This window comes from Kryptolebias marmoratus, linkage group LG15 (assembly GCF_001649575.2).
Source record: "Kryptolebias marmoratus isolate JLee-2015 linkage group LG15, ASM164957v2, whole genome shotgun sequence".
Classification (NCBI taxonomy): domain Eukaryota; kingdom Metazoa; phylum Chordata; class Actinopteri; order Cyprinodontiformes; family Rivulidae; genus Kryptolebias; species Kryptolebias marmoratus.
The window spans coordinates 23,153,286-23,171,899 of record NC_051444.1 but is presented as its reverse complement, the minus strand read 5'-3'; the positions used below and the strand labels follow the sequence as shown (position 1 = coordinate 23,171,899).

General features: G+C 41.3%; 1 protein-coding gene across 1 annotated transcript in view; it reads right to left on the bottom strand.

Moving 5' to 3' along the window:
• LOC108237861 (transducin-like enhancer protein 3-B) overlaps positions 1-18,614 on the bottom strand; it is a 37,117-nt gene that overhangs the window by 16,091 nt on the left and 2,412 nt on the right. Inside the window, exons 5-7 of the mRNA XM_025006677.2 lie at positions 17,141-17,185; positions 10,544-10,606; positions 9,938-10,162 (exon numbers count right to left, since the gene is read on the bottom strand). Coding sequence (XP_024862445.1) covers positions 9,938-10,162; positions 10,544-10,606; positions 17,141-17,185 — 333 coding nt within the window. The remainder of the gene's footprint in view (positions 1-9,937; positions 10,163-10,543; positions 10,607-17,140; positions 17,186-18,614) is intronic.

The following is an 18,614-nucleotide window of genomic DNA, read 5'->3' as shown; positions in this document are numbered from 1 at the left end:
ATATATATATATATATATATATATATATATATATATATAGTGGCTTGCCACGTTTAAAAGTTTATTTAGCAGCTGGTCATTATTCAGGTGGCTCATTATGTCGAGTCGGACCTGAAATTGTCTGATGGATGCTAGCAAAAGGGCAGCATTGTTAATCGATATTGTGCTGGTGTGTGGAGCAGCCTCTTTTGTTGTGAAAAAGGAAAAGGGGGGGGGGGTGAATCACAAAAATTACAGGGGAATAAAAGAGAGTGGGCGAAGGATTGAGGCAGAGACGTCCCTATTGAGTGTGCCTAATGAGGAAAAGCATGCAGGGATCATTATCAAGAAGCCTCATTAGCGCGCTATAGCTGAGGAGGAGAGAGGCGAGGGAGGGAAGTCGTGAGCGGTGGACAGAGGAGGAGGAGTGGCGGGTGTGGGGAGGGCGAGCAAGGGAATAATTTTCAGAAAATAAATTGCTTCCCAATTCAATATTCATGAATAAAGAGCTAGCCTTTCTTTTGCGTGTATCTTCTTTTTTTTTTTTTACCCCATTATGTGTAAACGCTGCAGCGGTTTCGGTAACTTCCACAGGAAACAGGCAATTAAAGTTAACTAGGCGACGCCGGCTCCCCGCTGAACGGCACCGTCAGGTGGAGCGAGCGTCAACAGCGCCAGCGAGAAGCAGCTGGGAGACCTGACTCAAGTCTGGCAACGATCACCACGTTACCCGCTGCGCCTCGAGACACTTCTGCAGCTCATCATATTCTCTTCAGTCATTTGTAAAAGAATAATAATAATTTTTTTAAAAATTAGGCAACGCCCTACAATAAAAAAAGAAAACATTAAAATAGGACAGAGACATGAAAATTTGGGGTTGGAAGCTATAGTTTTGTCTAATCTGTTAGATTAGGATATTTTTAAGTTTATGTCATTTATCTAAGTTTTTCTTTGTCTTCTGGAGACATTTATCTTCACAAAAACAGAGAAAGCAATCTAATCACATCAACTCTGAACTCTGACCATAAACACTGATTAGACAATATGACTGTGCAATTAATTAAATTTGTATTTCTATGTTGATTTCTTAATCTCAAAAACAATGCAGAACTACAATTATGTCACAAGCCGCTTGCAAACATATTTATTTGCTTATCATTTCATATTACAGCAGCCTACATTTGAATAGCTACTTTGTCAGTCCAACAAGAAGGTATTCACATTCAAGGCAGTTTACTTTACCGTTGTTTAAATGCAGTGTGTTTCTAAACTCCATGAGCGATTGGCTTAAACTTCAACATCAACCAAGAGATCGTGATTACACCGTTTCCCTTAAACGAGCAGCTCTACTAGACGCTGTGAGGTGTGTTTCTGCTGGGTCAAGAGATGAAGAGGAGGAGATTCAGCCGACAGTGATAATAAACACTACGAGCACGAGCCCATTATATGGCCCCATTCAACGTCTGTCGCGGGGGACTTTAACTGCAAGTGGGCAGCTCTGATTGAGAGCGTTCCCACCTGGAAGTTAAATGTGCATCCCAAAGCTTTGATTGGATGACGACGACGACTCGCTCTGTATGCAGATTCACACGCAGAGAGCTGTCAGATCAGGTGACTCCACCACGGTAAAACGGTGAGCTGCAGAGCGTGCCTTCAGCTTTGGCTTTAATTAGGTGATTAGAATACGCCACAATGCCGCTCGGGTTATTGTTCTGTGAATGACACAGCCCATTGCAGCTTACAGTGACCACAGCGGGTCCAATCAGCTCTGAAAACAATCAGACCACAAACAAAAGAGAAATTAATCACAGCGTTCTGATTAACTCTGCTTGTTCAGGAGACGGGGTCCTACAGCTTGGCTCAGAATGGTTAAGTCGACCAAACGTATGCAGATAAGTGGTCCAAAGTGAAAGCCTGTTTACTTAGCCTTATAGTCACTCACACCTGTATTTAGCACTACCTGAATCTGGATGGGTGTTAATGCCAGATATGAACAAAGTCTGCCTTGTGCGATAAGAGACCAGAGCTAAAATGAGGAAAGCTGAAAACATGAGAAAAATGTTTATTTTTCCTACCAAAGCACCCACAGTTTTAACTCTGCAGGTTTTAACTCTAACCTCGAAATTTAGGAAAATCTCTCTTCCTACATACAATTCAAGTCTCTAAGCCAACAGACTGACAGTTTGTGTACTAAAAGCCTTCAAATGACATGAAAAGCGCAAAACTTCCCAACATGGTCCAATAGAAAACGAGATCAATCCTTTCATAAAGAAATCTTACCAGTCTTTTATTAAACTACCTATATAAATGTGAGGAAATACCTTGTGGCACATAGTTAAAAGAAATTGTCATTAATATTTTTCCAAAATGGTTCACATTCAAAACATTTTAGTACATTTTTAGTTAAAGTCATAAATTGCTCTCCTACCTGGAGGCTAAAACCGACGACCTGGAGAATCGCGGCCGAAGGAAGAACCTTCGGCTTTTTGGTCTGCGGGAGAACGCAGAGGGTCAGCGGCCGCTGCTGGAGTTTATACGGGAGAAGCTGCCGAGCTGGCTGGGGACCGACAGATCCTTCACCATTGAGAGAGCCCACCGCACCCTGGCACCTCCAAAGCCGAACCAACACCGAGCTGTGCTCATCCGTTTCATGAATTTCCAAGATCGGGAGTTTATTTTCCGTTCTACGAAACAACGCAGCATTGAATATGACGGAAATAAGCTTTATTTCGTTCAGGATCTCTCTGCTGAGACCATCCGACAGCGAGCCGGGTTCGACACCGTCAGGAAAGCCTTTGCTGAGCGGGGAATGTTCCGCGGGTTCCACTATAATCCATGCAAGATGAGGATTCTCCACAACGGGAGGATCCAGATGTTTCCATCTCCCGGGGAGGCCGCGGACTTCCTCCGCACGGTCGCTTCACAGGATTGAGTATTGATCAGTGGTTCGGTTCCTGAACTGCTGTTTATAATTGATAGTTACACTTCGATATTACAGTTTTCATAATATTCAGTTATTTTTATCTGATATTACAGTTTGCATAATATTCAGTTAATCTTTGAGGTGTGTAAAACATGGGCAGCCACGGAGGTACTTTCTGTTTCTCTGATGTTATACATGATGTGTTAGTATAATGCGGTGTCAATACTTGTGCACATGTCGGCTGTGTTTATGTCACATTAATAAGAAATACGTTAGCTAAGCACCTTAGAAGAAGGAATATAAGGATTTAAAAGGGTTTGTTATATTACTGTTTTATTATGATGAGAGGGTTGCGGACGCCACTGTTGCTTTCGGGGTTGGGTTTCGTAGTTCAGCTACTCCCCTTGTTAGTGGATTAGCAAAAGCCCCCACACACTAGTCTGAGTAAGGGAGGGGGGGGATAGTGGGTTATGTGTCACTTTCAGGATTTTCTTTTTTTCATTTATTATTTATCTTATTTTACTCAAAATATTTGTGCATTTTGTGTTGACTCTGCAACATTTGTCATTATAATACTGTCTCAGGGAAAAAATAATTATGGAACAAGTTGAGGCTAATAATATCGCCTACATAAAAATCACAAGCTGGAATGTGAGGGGACTTAGGAAACAAATTAAACTAAAACAGGTCATAAATAGGATTAAACAGCTTAAATCAAAGATAATTTTTCTTCAAGAAACTCATTTAACAAATAGTGAAATAAAATTTATAAGAAATAGATGGCGGGGCCAAGTGATACATGCGTCGTATAATAACTATGGAAGAGGTGTAAGTATCTTGATCCACAAAAGCATACCATTCCAAATTCTAAAAACAATACAAGACCCAGCTGGTAGGTATGTAATTGTCCAGGGCAACATCCTCTCAATCACTTTAAATTTAGTAAGTTTATACGGTCCAAATGAAAATAAACCAAAATTTTTTGAAGATTTGTTTCTTACTATAGCCACTCTTCAAGGATTTTATGTAATTGGGGGAGACTTTAATTGTACCTTAAATCCAAAGGTAGATCGATCAACAGGCTCAGAAGTCTATAAAGCCCACACTAGAAAATTAATAAATCAATATATGTTAGATATCAATTTGGTGGAAGTGTGGAGAGAACTAAATCCTGACAAAGTTGAATTTTCCTGTCACTCAGGTATGCACAAATCCCTCTCGCGTATAGATTATTTTCTTGTTTCAAGAGAACTTTTATCAAGGATCAAACATTGCCAGTATGACAGCATAGTAATCAGTGATCATGCCGCTATCTCACTTAATGTTCACATAGAAAACTTTGTCCATAATCCACTCCGATGGCGGTTTCAAGCAAGATGGCTACAAGATCGAAACTTTATTAAACTGATGGGGGAGAAGATAGATAGTTATTTTGAATTAAACACAGACCAAACTTGTGCTTCAGTGAGATGGGAAGGATTCAAAGCATATATTCGAGGTGAAATTCTTAGCTACACAAGTACGAAAAACAAGCAGCATAAACAACAAATGGATAGTTTGGACAAACAAATAAAAATTTTGGAATTAGACTTAAGTACGAATGACGACCAAACAAAACAGAGTGAACTATTACGTTTGAGATCTGAATATAATAGGTTATCTTCTGAGGCAGCAGCAAAAAGCTTAATGTGGTTAAAACAATCTTATTATTACCAAGGAGAAAAAGCGGGGAAACTCTTAGCATGGAGAATTAAGAAAACCCAAAGTGAAAGAGCAATTAACAGTATAAGGGCCCCCTCTGGAAGGGTAACAGTAGATCCATCTGAAATTAATGACTGCTTTAGACAATTTTTTGTTAAACTATATAAGTCAGAGTGTTGCCATGCGTCAGAAGAGCAAGACGTATTTTTAGTCCAACTTCAGTTCCAGACACTCTCAGAAGAAGCAAAAACGGAGCTGGACATAAATGTAACAATTGAAGAAATTTCACAAGCCATACAGAGTATCAGCAGTGGTAAAGCTCCTGGGCCAGATGGCTTCCCCATTGAATTCTACAAAGCTTTTAAAGAAAAACTCATAGTTCCTCTCTTCAACATGTATGAAGAAGCATTTAGAAACCAAGTCCTCCCACCCACTCTAAGACAAGCAATGATCACACTGATATTAAAACCTGGTAAACCCCCTGAAGAGTGCTCTTCATTTAGACCAATAAGCCTGATGGGGGTTGACACCAAAATACTCTGTAAGGTTTTAGCAAAAAGATTAGACCCCTTTATCGCAAATTTAGTCCATAACGACCAAAATGGTTTTGTGCCAAAACGTCAAGGGTTTCACAATGTAAGAAGAGTCTTAAACATAATCCATGAGAAATTTGACGCTAAAGATACAGCTTTATTATCACTCGATGCACGTCAGGCTTTTGATAGAATTGAATGGTCATATCTGTTTAATGTCCTCCCGAGATATGGATTTGGACACAATTTCCTCAAATGGGTTAAGCTCTTGTATACAAGTCCTGAAGCCAGCGTTTGGACAAACAACTTAGCTTCCAAATCCTTTACCTTAGAACGTTCTACTCGCCAGGGTTGCCCTTTATCGCCAATGTTATTTGTTCTAGCTATAGAACCCTTGGCAATGATGATAAGAATGCGAAGTGATCTATCTGGCATTCAATTGGGGGGCCAAGAGCATAGATTGGCATTGTACGCTGATGATCTGATAGTCTTTTTGACAAAACTGTCTACCAGCGTTCCAAATTTAATGCATCAAATGGAGCTGTTTGGTAATTTCTCTGGCTATAGAATAAATTACTCAAAGTCCTCAATTCTATTTTTGAACAGGGATGAAAGACTGAGCCCAGTTGTACAGACCCCGTTTATTAATGCAGGAGAGGGATTTGTGTACCTTGGTGTTAAAATTACCCCAGACATTAAAACAATTGTAGCAACAAACTATGATCCTTTGATTAGTGAAGTAAATGAGTCATTAAATAAATGGATGATATTGCCCATATCAATGATTGGCCGCATAAACATGATCAAAATGAATATATTTCCTAAATTTTTATATCTGTTTCAGTCAATTCCTTTACCTCTTTCAAAACAATTTTTTGATGGATTAAATAGTATTTTTAATAGATTTATTTGGAACAATAGAAAACCTAGACTAAGACTTCGCCTGTTGTACCTCCCATATGAAAGGGGGGGCCTACAACTCCCTAATTTAAAATGGTATTACTGGTCTGCACAGCTGCGCTCAGCCATGTTTTACTTTTCAACCGAAACACCTCCGGCGTGGGTAAAAATTGAACAACTAATAACAAAACTTAGATTAAATTTGTATTTGTATTCTGCAAGGCCAAAACAACTGCTAAAAATGACAAAAAACCCCTTTTTAAAAAACACAATTGATGTTTGGCATAGGACCCATCAACACATTGGAGATGCCCCCCCCATGTCATCTTTTTCACCCATTTGGGGGAACCGATATTTCAGGGCCGGTCGAGCTGACGGAGGCTTCAAAATGTGGGCAAGTAAAGGTGTGGAGAAACTGGCAGACCTTTATAGGGATGACAGGCTCCTTACATTTGAGCAGTTATGCCAAATATATAGCATCCCAAAGAAACACTTTTATAAGTATTTGCAAATAAAACATTTCATTATGTCAAAACATAAACAGATTGAATCCAAGCCCCCACTGTCACACCTAGAGAATATTGTAGTAGAAAACCTGGAGAGAAGAGGACATTTCTTTATTTTATGCAGCCCTATTAATGTACGATGAGGAATCCACTGCAGATAGACTAGACGCATGGAGATCTGACATCCGAGAAGAGATACTAGTGTCTGAGTGGGAAACTGCATGTTTAAAAGCCCAAAAACAATCAATTAACACGAGGATGAAGCTCCTACAGTACAAGTGGTTGATGAGAACTTACATAACTCCAGTCAAACTGAATCGCTGGTCACCCAACATACCAGACAGCTGCAGTAAGTGTTTAGTTGGAACAGGAACTCTTTTTCATTGTGTATGGGAATGTCCAAAATTACAACAATTCTGGAACTCAGTTCTTCAAACCTTATCAAAGATTGTTGGAGTGAATGTACCTGCTGAGGCTAAATTGTGTATTTTGGGGATTTATCCAAAGAACTGTGTGTTTAGTCCCAGACAGTCGAATCTGATTGACTTTGGACTCTTGCAGGCCCGGAGATTAATTTCTCTGTTTATTTTTATTGTCCAATATGTGTAGTTTTTTATTTATTTTTTTATTGTTATGTCTTTATATTTGTGTATTTTGGGGATTAAGTTGTTCAATGTAAATGTTAAATGTGCCAATCACTTGTTAAAAGTTATAAAATTCAATAAATATAATGTTTAAAAAAAAAAGTCATAAATTGCTGAACCTAACATCATCAACTTGAACTCAGAGCTGATGGTCCTTTGATGATCAGCAGCTTCTTTCATCTATTTTCTCTCATCTCTCATTTTATTTACACAAACCTTGATGGATTCAGGCTCAACTTTTCAGCAGTCTTGTTTACATCATCAAATTATCTGTTTTTTCTCTCTTGAAATTTCAGCCTGTACATTTGTCTGTGACTTAGGAGTCTAATTACTTTTTCTAATTTAACAATTCAGATATATTATTTGACTTATCAGTCAAGCAATTTCCGATAGAAATGACAACATCTATACGCAGAAATGTGGCCAAAACCTGTCCTGTCAAAGCACGCACAGCCTAATAAAACATGCAAAGGCAGACACTGTGGTAAGCAAATGGACCAGAGTGATAATAAAAGCAGCCAGGTGTAGTAGAGGTGTGTGGATTAGGATTTACATGAAGGGCTGTACACCGCCTGCGCCTGGAACATTAGCCAGTATCTGGCTACAATCTAGTCTAATGTAGAAATGATGGAAATGAAGGTAAGAGGATGAATACGCAGCAGCACCTTTGACAATTGTCAAATATCACTCGAACATGTTGCTTCTGACTAAAAACTATGCAAACACAGCGGAGAATGAAACAACACTTCCAGCATTCAGTTCCCAGTCAATGGCTTTGCCTCTTACCTTTTAATTAAAAAAAAAAAAAAGCACAGCATCGACTTAAAAAAACAAGTGTTTTTTTTTTTTAAACACTAGTTTACTGTAAACAGCTTCTGAACATTGTCTCACATCAGCAGGAATTAACAAGTGTTTCCCTGTTGTGGCGCCAAAAACCAAGCTGGCATCTAAATGAGTGGATAATGCTGTATCTATCCATCTATCTATACATGTACACTTCAAGTTGAATATTTAACCTGATGTCTTTTTGTAAATTTCAAACAAATGAAGAATTCATTGACACCCCATTTAAACATTTTCAACACGCTTTTATTTTGTCCCCATCTGCAGCTATTAAAACGTGCTGGTGAGTAAAAACAAATCTGATCTGGCTGCTGTAGGAAGCTGCCTGATGCTTTCTGGATATCTCAGAGGCTCGAATAATGAGTCGCCACAGCGGCGCTGCCCACTCTCACTATGCAGATGTGAAAATTGACCACCTAAGACTTCTTCACTCCAACAATTATAGCCTGTTCTCCTCTGAGCACATTCTCAGTCTGGCTGCTGCCCAACCCAAAGAAGGCAGGACTGCTGTTGACAGTCGAGTGGGAAAAGAAAAATAAAAAAAAAATAATGGTTGAAATGGTAAACAAGTCCCTTAAAAATGGAGCGTAGTGCTCCTGCTTCTTTTCCCTTGATTAAATTTTGGCATGTGCCCCTCATTAGATTTGATCCCCTACCACTGGGACAAGATAATCACTGATTAACCTCAGCTAAAGAAGGCTAATCAAAAGGGTGAGCTTTGAGGCTTTAAAGACAAGCAGAGCAAATCACCACAATATTTATTAGCACAGACTGTTTTGCCTCGGATTGTAGAAACGAGGGGTTAATTACGTTTTTGTTTTAGTTCTCCTGCCACTTGAGTCTCAGTTGCTGCAGAATCTGTAAACCCTGAAGGCCAGAACTAAAATCAAAATGTATTATTGCATCACTTGAATAATTTATGAACATCTGAGTATAAAAAGCTTATTTATACCAGACTTTTTTTGTATTTTAAGTCAGCAATTTGAGGAATTTCGAGTGAAAACGCCTGCAGTCAATAGTCCAGATAGTTAAATCAAACAACGATTACGCTGGGCTGACTTTTAAAGAATCACCTACAATATCACTAACCAGTGGTTTTACTGGTTCAGAAAGCACCAACGACGCGTAACAATAGCAGTTAGTTAATAACATCACATGGCTCTAGCCGATGTGGTAACCATCAAGGAATAACGAGTAAACACTTGCAAGTTGGAACAAAAGGAGATTTTCCTGTTCTGCGTACTCCGCCACGATGCTTGGATGTAGCCTAAACGGTAATCTCCTGCGCATTGCGAAGGTTCAGCGCTGCAAGGTTCCCACTGCGGTTATCTCTGTTACAATCGCAAAGCTTGTCCTGGCCTGACCACTTCAAGCCTCCTGCTGTTGCGCCAGAGGTGGAGGCAGGCCTGTTGGCTGAAACCTTTTAGTGTAATTAAAGAGCAGACTGAGTCAAATGGGAGAAAATGCACAATCTGATCTCAGCCTGGACTGAGCTGCTTTAAATTAGGCATTCTTTGACTCTGTACAGGAGAAACCAGGGGAGAAGCTCACTTCGGATCTACACCCTGTGCGCGCAGGATGGGTCATAATTAACCACCGATCAGAAGAATTACAGCTGTGAACACTATACTGACAGACACTGCAAACACTGAATTAAAGAAAAACTTATTAAACCACTGCAGACAGAGACAAGTCTGCACACATGAAGAGGATTTGGCTTAATTAGTTTATATTCAGCCTGAAGATTTAAATGCTACAAACAGGAGTAACATGTCTGAAGATTAACACACTAAACTATTTTTTTTGTTCTTTTTCATTCTCCTATTCTCTCTAGATCTTATACTTTTGTCAGATTGTCTTTAAAATGCAATACTTCAGCTGAAGCAGGGGGGGAAAAAGCAAAATCTAAATGTAATGTAGCCCATCTGAATAGGTTACATTATGCGTCAAAGTGCTAGTCCTCCTCAGTGCATGCAGCTTTGTCCCTGTCCTCAGGTCAAATGAAAGAAGAAGAGGGGGTATACACACAGTCAGAGGCAGATTGGGAAGTCCACGTACCCCGATGATAGCATTCAGCTCAGTCATTGTCACCTGCTTGGCTCGTTCAACAGCCTGAGCCACCTGCTGTTGATGCTGCGCGACAAACAAAAGATTAGTCTGGATAGGAAAAGCATCATTTTTGATAATAATTTAAAACAAATTAACTCGGCCTTCGCTAGCTATCGAGTACATAAAAGAACTGACACTTCAGCTGAGAAGAGAGCATATTTTTATGAAATCCTTTTGAAAATCAGTCCTGAAAACATTTATGCCATAGATCTGTACATCAAAACAATACAGGACTGAGGAAAAAAAAAACAATTTCCCACAGTTATTATCAACTTTTATCTTGCAAAATGTATGAAGCAACTTCAAATAACCACTATCCTAATATCTTTTATTCTTCACCTACACTGTGAAAGAAATGAATCTATTAATAATTTTAGGGGTGCAGCTGATAAGGTTGACACTCACCTCTTGTGACAAGAATGGCATGATCTGAGCCAGAATTGCGTTGAGACGTTTGGCAATTTCGGTCTGTAAGGAGGGGGGAGGAAAAAAGAAGAAGAAAATATTAGAATAGTCTACTCCTAGTACACTGTATGCTCTGAGCAGCAGATAAATTGATGAATTAGCTATAAAACATTATTGTTTGCAACGTCTATCAGGGTCAACCATGTATTTCTAACTAAATTGGGACCGCCCAAGAACAAATTCACTTCCCCCTCTCTCTTGCCTCCATTAAGCCCAGGCCTTTATTTCATTAGGAGGCTGAAATATGCTAATACCATCTGGCTGGAGAGAGCCTAATGAGGTCCATACTTCATAATTATGGCCCATAAAAAGGGGGGCAGGGCGTGCTACAGCAGACAGGTTAACTCTCTTGCCTTATCTGTCAGAGGAATCTTTGCTATCGACCACATAATATTAGCTGGCAGAGTAAGATGATACTGCAGGGCTCGATGTTCGTGGAGCACTTTACAGAGCTGCATTTAGACAAATGGATGTGCTGTACTGCCCCGTCTACTGCACTCGGGAGGTCCCAAGGCATTTTGGCTCGAGCCAATTTCCTATTTTAAATTCTGCGCTTTCTTCGTGGCCGAGGAAGCCGAGAGGAGGAACACAAAAGTGGCGAGCAGAATGAAAGGCGGCTAGCGCATGCAAGGGGTGATGAATGGTGAAGTGAAGCCGTCTGATTTGACACCAAGGTAATGCGGTTGAACTGAACAGGAGGAGGTGAACTAATTGATTCCAAGAGATTAGGGGTGGAGGCCCAGCAGGTGTGTGCGTGGGTTAAAGAGGTCCTTCCCGCCATTTTATACGCCGCTGCATTCCACTCGTTTACTCCCTTAACCTTGTTTGACTGTGTAAAAGGGGAGGGAGGGGAAACAGGAGGTGCCATTAGCTTTCTGCAAAACCTCTGTGTCCTTTTATTTTGTAGGGGGAGAGACAGGAAAAGAAGGGAAGAAGAGGAGGAGGAGGAGGGGGGCAGACCTTTGCTGTCCTGTCAGGAATTATCTCACAACCCCCATCTGACCTCAAACACACTGTGCTTTCTCCTCGCCCTCGTCCTCCAAAAAGCTTCTTCACACCCCCTTGTACTAATCTCCGCTATTCTCCTTTGTGCTCTCCCTACTTCTTCTTCCTCTCATCTTCCTCTCTTCTGTTGCTGGGGCAACGCTATCTGGCACGGCTTATCGTTATGTAAATTGGACCGGGGCTCTGACCAGAACAGCCTGTAAAATCATATTAGGCGCAGCACAGAGGCAGGTCATTAAAGTGAATTTTCGGCCTGTCGATCTGATCGGCGCGGGAAATTAATGAGGGATAACTGGAAATGGGGAGGTGGGCAGGGGGCGGGGGCTGCACCTGGGGGTTGGTGAGCTGAACTAGAGGAGGGGCGGGGTGCTCTTCGGGGACTCATAAAGCATCATCATTAGCGGGGGTTGTACACAATGACACCAATAGGGTGAGAGTGTTTCAGTGTTACACTGAAATAGCTGCAGGGGGAGCAACATGGGGCTTGTGGAAACAGCTGTATGCTGATACTCTGCTATTAGAGCAACATTACAAGCCCTCTGTCACACGGGAGGGGAAATCACCACCTCAGAGCCACCATTTGAGCTCAGAAACGCTCACAAAATTTAGGTGCACTCTTCCATCTATTGTTGAATCGTTTAGTGTATTGTGACACATAAAAATAAAAGTTCTTTCCAGCATCTATTAAAAAAAGGCTGAATCTCGAGCTGAGTTAGTGTTTAGAGGATATGATTTTTTTAAAAATGTTTTCCTTGCATCCATTTTTTCTTTACACATCTTCCAACGGGAATGTGATACTGTAGGTGTATTTTAGACAACACGAGGGCAGACAAGACACCTACAGGAAACCCTCTGAATAAACGGATAGCAGCACCTTGTCCTTGTTTTTCCAATTTGGTGACCCCGCTGTGTTCAGACAGAGTTCACTCGAGGTAACAAGAGCAAACGAGTGTTAAAAAAAAAAAGAAGGTATTTTTAAAAGGGGAAACATGCAGATAACACATCCAATGAGTCACAGCACTCAGAGCGACTCCCACTGTATTTTGAAGGAACCATTTTCCACAGTGCTTTCAGAAGCGCAGACAGAAAGAGTTTATTGTCACTTAGAGCTGCTGAAAACAGAGGCCTTTGAGCCAACAGAGGCTTTTCACTGCAACTCCACAATTACAGGTACTCAGCTTAGTCTAGTAGCACCAGAGCTTGGAGAGGCTCGCTCTCTCCATTGCATCCCTCTGTCAATGGTGTGTTGAAAGCCGTTTGGCTGTTTGTCGCCCCAGGCATTAGCCCCCCAAGTGGAGAGTAGTCTCTCTGATGAGCATTCAATTGGCGAGGAAAACAAGTGGCATATGACGGAAGGCAGAGATGGCTGTTTGGGAATTATCTTCTCAGCCAGAAAGCAGGAAGAAAGAGGCACTTAGAGGTACCTTGTTCATTACAAATGCATGAGGAAGATTTTGCATGTGCACGTCTATTTTGAGTCTGTGAAAAGGAAGCGGCGTGTTTTTCTGCAGTGAAACATATGGAAATGAGCTGTTTTCTAACAGATTACAACTGATTTCATTACGTGCTGGCAATCTTTTCGATACTTCAGTTTAAATTATGCAGCATCTACACGCTGACATCCACGTGGTAATTCCTGCCATCAACTTGTTTAGGACCCACATACACCCAAACAATAATTGTGCCCCTCTACTTTCCCACCTTTTCTAGCCTGACTATCAAAATAAAGGCTGTCTCACACCCTCCAGTAACCTCATCAACTTCCCCTGAGAGTGTGAGTGTGTGTTCTCCTCGTCCGTTTGTTTTGGCTTTGAGACAGATCGACCATCATCACCTTGGCAAACAATTCCAGGAATCCTGTATAAATTATTCATTTGCACAAGCTCCGTTTCTCTTTTCCCCTGATCCTTCGTTCACCTTCTTACTTGAGGAAACAGACATGATCTTCTCGATAAAGCCCTTTTTCCTCCCCGCTCTTTCCTTCACTCATTCAACAAGTGAGGAATTGGACGGGCAAAGCACAACAATCACAAAATGGCTTCCGAAGGTGACTCAAAGTCAAGCAGGCGAACAGAACGGGAAAGGGAAGAGGGGTTTCGCAGCGAATCCCCGGGATTGATTCATCTTTTTAATTCGCATTGCTTGTGATCTGCCAAGGCGGGAGACAAAATTAAAATGTCGGCAAGCACGCAGGCGATAAACAGGGACCACAACAGAGAACAGAGGTAGTAAAAAAAAAAAAAATAACACAAGGCAACCCCCACCACACCTACAACACAGTCAGCAGGGCATGTTGCTGAGGCAGCTTAATGAGCTGCGCTAATTAAAATCACTTATTGACAGCAAGCAAGGGTGATTACCTCCACCCTGCACTTTTTGCCATCATAAGAGACACTGTCAAAACAAATTACCTCCCGGCAGCCACACAGATCCCTTTCATGACAACCACTCAGCTCTGCAGCAGCACAGGGAAATCTCGAGCGTCTGCAGGAACCTCAATTACATCGTGTTTGTGTGAACAGACACATAGTGTTTTCATGCAAGGGATATTTATATGTATATCGGCGTACGTTTATGCCCATACCCCCTTTTTAATCCTGCTTTGTTGGGATAGCAACAAAGTGAATTTATGATGTTTTTTTGTTGTTTTTTGTTCACATTGCAATAAATCCTCGACACAAGCAAAGTAATATACCTGCCTGCATCCAATAATCCCCCCCCCCCCTCGTATGAATACAGAGACAGCTAAGGGCTGTCTTGTTTACCTCTCGCTGATGTCATCACAAACACTTGTTCACCGGGGAGGGGAAGAAGGGAGAGAAAGGAAGGAGGGTGGCAGGAATAATAAATTATTCAGAGGGCTCTCCACTGGGCTTATTGACAAACAAAGCAGATGTGCAGGACAAGTCGATTAACCCATTTACTCCAAAGCCTCTTCACTCCAGACTCCATCCACCTTTTCTCCCCACTTGTTTTGTCCGGCAGTATCCAGCAACAACAGGCAGCTCCACCCCCCCATCATCCACGGCTCCAACCTCCTTATTGTTGATAAGTGGCTGACAGAAAAACCCAAGATTGTGGACAGGGGGTTAGGGGGGTTGGGCAGGTTTGGCTCCTTGATAACTAGAAAACACACCTTGTTAGTGCACGAGCACACACACCATGTGCCAAGGAAAACGTCAACAGCAGATGAATTGAGCAGTGTGCTGCTGTTCCAACTGGGCCACCCTCCCACTGATGCCATTAACCTTCTGGATCTCAGGGCCACGAAGCCTCCACCCCACCGCTGTTCGCCTCTGCCTCTTTCGCAGACTCCAGCTCTCATACATCATATCGCACAACTAATGACACGAGGGCCATCATTCACATCACCCCCGCTGGGTGGTGGGGAAGGGACGGGAGGGAAAGAAAAAAATAAAAATAAAAACAAGGGCAGAAAAAAAAGAGCATATTAATCAAAAAAATGTAAAAGGAGGACGTAGATTAAAAAAATGAAGGTACTGGAAATAATGTGAACAGAATAAAATCTGAATTTTACACCGACTATAAACGCCAGGTTACATCATTACTGCATGGGGTTGATCTGTGGATTTGCTTCAATCTGCAATTCGAGTTATAGAGACAGTACTTCTAATCCAGGACAGCGTTAACTATATTAGTCACTGGATCTGTCGAAGTCTATTACTAACCAAACTAAAAGTCATGTTAGATTGCAGCCAACTTTCATGTGGAGCACAAAAAAACACTCTGAAGAAGAGCTGCTAAAAAAAAGCTTCAGGCTTTTTACAAGAACATGTATAATGTTATTTAATAAAAAGTCTTCAAAATTAAATTCACAAAGTAACATAATGTTTGTCAAACCTATAATATGACTCAAAATAATCTTTCTTTGCTTACTTTCAAAAATGCTGGAGAAAATTAAAAGGATGCAAAGTGTTGCTTTGAGCCTGACGTGGCCTTCCAGGAAGGAAGTTCAACAGAATGGGTTTGTCTGAGGCGACAAGTGCAATAAGGAGCCTTCATCACTGGAGCGCCAATAACTTGATTCACCAATTCGCTTTTCTTTTTATATACATACGTATTTCAGTCTCTAACAAACAGCAGGGATGAAACGTTCTGCTGTCGTAATATTTTCTGTTACAGAACATTAATGTTACCGTTCCAAGTGCGGAAACAGCGCTCCAACGGCGCAGTAATAATGTCATGAATAAACATTGTCGTATTAGGGTTTGACTTTTACCACGTTTATTTGGATTGTTTTTCCTGTGAAACGCCACCTCCTCCCTCGCGCACAACCTGATGAAACTCAAATGTCAGGTTCCCAAACACGACCTGTGCATTTTGAAACCAGCTGAAATAATCTCTTTCAGGACTGCGAACGCTCAAGTTTACAAACTGAACCAAAGTGACAACACGGCCAGGTGAGCTGATCATTATTTAGGATACCGACGGCAACCAAGCTGGGTCATTACTGGTTTGGTATCTCTCATTTCCTCAGGGCTCTCTACAGGAAGTAAAAGTTGGGCCATTGTTTAGGATAACTTGTCTCTTGCTTGTCCGTGTTTTGTCTTTTCCTCGCCCCCTCGAAAAGCATTATTTTAGATATTTTCATCACACATCTGACATGTCCATTGCAGAGGAGTGTGCCAGGTTTTTTTTCCCCTTCTTCAAACTTTAAGTAAATAAAGACAGAACAAAAACATCTTCATCGAGTCGTCAGGTTATCATGCGGCACCTCAAAGCCCCGCTCATACGACGTAACCGGTATGGAAACCAAAATTATGAAGTGCGGTTTGCCCCGGGGACAGTTTTAGTCCCAGGAATGTGCCTAATGAATATCAGCGTGCTTTCAAAATGAATCTGAAGCAGATACTCTTCGTGTTCACACACTTGTCTAGAGCAAAGTGAAAGCCCTTAATCAAGACAGAAAACAACAAAAAGACACATTAAATGACAAGGTTACAAAATAAAGCCCTTCTGTCAGCAGAAGAATACCAGTGCTCATGAGAAGGTTACATTTTTGTCAGGTTTGACGTTAGAATTTACTAACCCTCCCCTTCAAATTAAAGTGACTTGTTTCAACTGTTTTAATCTTTCTGCCACCCAGTTCTACAACAAACTGTAGATATTTTCTTATTATTCCTCTGCATGGAGCCTAGCACGGGGTGGCAGATATCCTAATGAGCTCTTAGCCTCACTGACAACGAAAACGCAGACAAAACCACAACTGACACGCACGGCGTCTGCACACAAACACACACTCAGAAGAACAAATCGCTCACAAACACGCTCCCAGACTGCCTGCCAAATACTTCACCTTAATCTTATCAAACCACCCCATCAGGCAGTGTGTCCTCACTGTTATTTACCCTGTCAGCATTTTTTACTACAGGAAGCCAGTAGGTGCATGCCTCTTAAAGGCTTTAAAAGGATGAGGGTGGAAACTAAGGTCAGGTGTGCGTGCATGCATACGTTTATATTTCTCAGACACTAAGAAGAAAAAAGGAAAAACATGAGCGTATGGCTACATACCTGTTTGTGCATCTCAATGTTGAGCCCATAGGACATCTCGTAGTACTGCGAAACAGAGGCAGAGACTAAATGTTAAAAAACAAAACTTTACTTTTGAAAACACAACATGTTAACCTTGATATTAAAGACAAATGATTATCCTTGACAGCATGCTTCATATGTAAGCATCTCATCTGAAAGGAAATCTAGGTTTATTGTTTTAAAAACACTGAAACTATCTGTGGACAAAACTGGGGGAACAAAAGCTGCGGTTGACTAGAAAAACACGTTTAAGAACAACCAAACAATACAAATAAGGTTTAATTTGTTTCAAAAGGATTAACCAGAGATGTTAATGCTTTCTTGTATTTTTGCTGCCACAATAACAGAATGTCTGTTTCCACCTGTTTGGAGTCATCTTCAAGCTAAACCCACCAACAGATCCAAACTGAAGCGTATACAGATACTCAGCAAACCTGCCAGTCTGTCTATTGGTTGGAGTTATTTCTTTCACACACACACGAACATAAAAATCATGCTCATACATAATGAGGTTGCATCACTTCTCATGTAAAAGCCTATTCTTTCTTCACACAGATGACAAACCTTGGAGCCTCCAGCAAACTTTGAACCTAATGTAGTGGGTCAGTTTTATTGAAATACTTTTACTTTTAGTTCCTTACAGCACTCTGACAGCAATCAGGTGTTTATCTCAGCTCCTACGTAAGGACTCAACGAAGTGGTGAAAGTACAGGAATATATAAACCAAACGCCAAAATGTGTTTTCATTTTCAGTAAACTCTACAGGTGAGTGACCAAGAGTTGGTTTGCTGTGCAGGCACAATCCCACAATATGTTGTTTAACTTTTTAGTAACTAGCCAGAGGAAGTTAGTGGTCCTGTTTCTCAAAAAACAAAACAAAAAAAACAAAACAAATTTTGGACCCATAGCTAGCTAATTCAAAAACATGCAGCAGGAATACACGGAAAATACCAAACATACCAATTTCAGGGGTCTAAGACTTTAACTTGAAGAAGGATGTTACTGAAAGAGCTCCTCTGGATTACCAGGAGGCTTCAAAATCTCCAAAACGCTGTTGATCTGCTGAATATGTGACCATCTAATGGGCCCTGCTTATTTACATGTAGTGCGGTTAGCTAAAAAATCTGATCACAAGAGGTCACCCAGGATCCGTGTGGCGAAGCATTGTAATGCAAGCTGAGCACACGTGCTTAAGAAGCGGCGTGCTCGTGAGCCAATCGGCAGCGGAGGCAGGACCCGGCGGCCTCGGAGTCTGCGAAAGCTGTGGCTGTGACACAAGTTTCACTCCGTGGAGCTGATTTTAATAGAACTACAAACATGAAAAACGCACACAGGAAACCCACTGATTTATGCACAGAAAAACCAGAAGAGCTGCCATTAACTCGTGGTGGGGGTCATGTTGGGTGTGTTAGGGTGGGGGGGGGGGTGGACAGGGTCGCAGAGGAGCAACAGA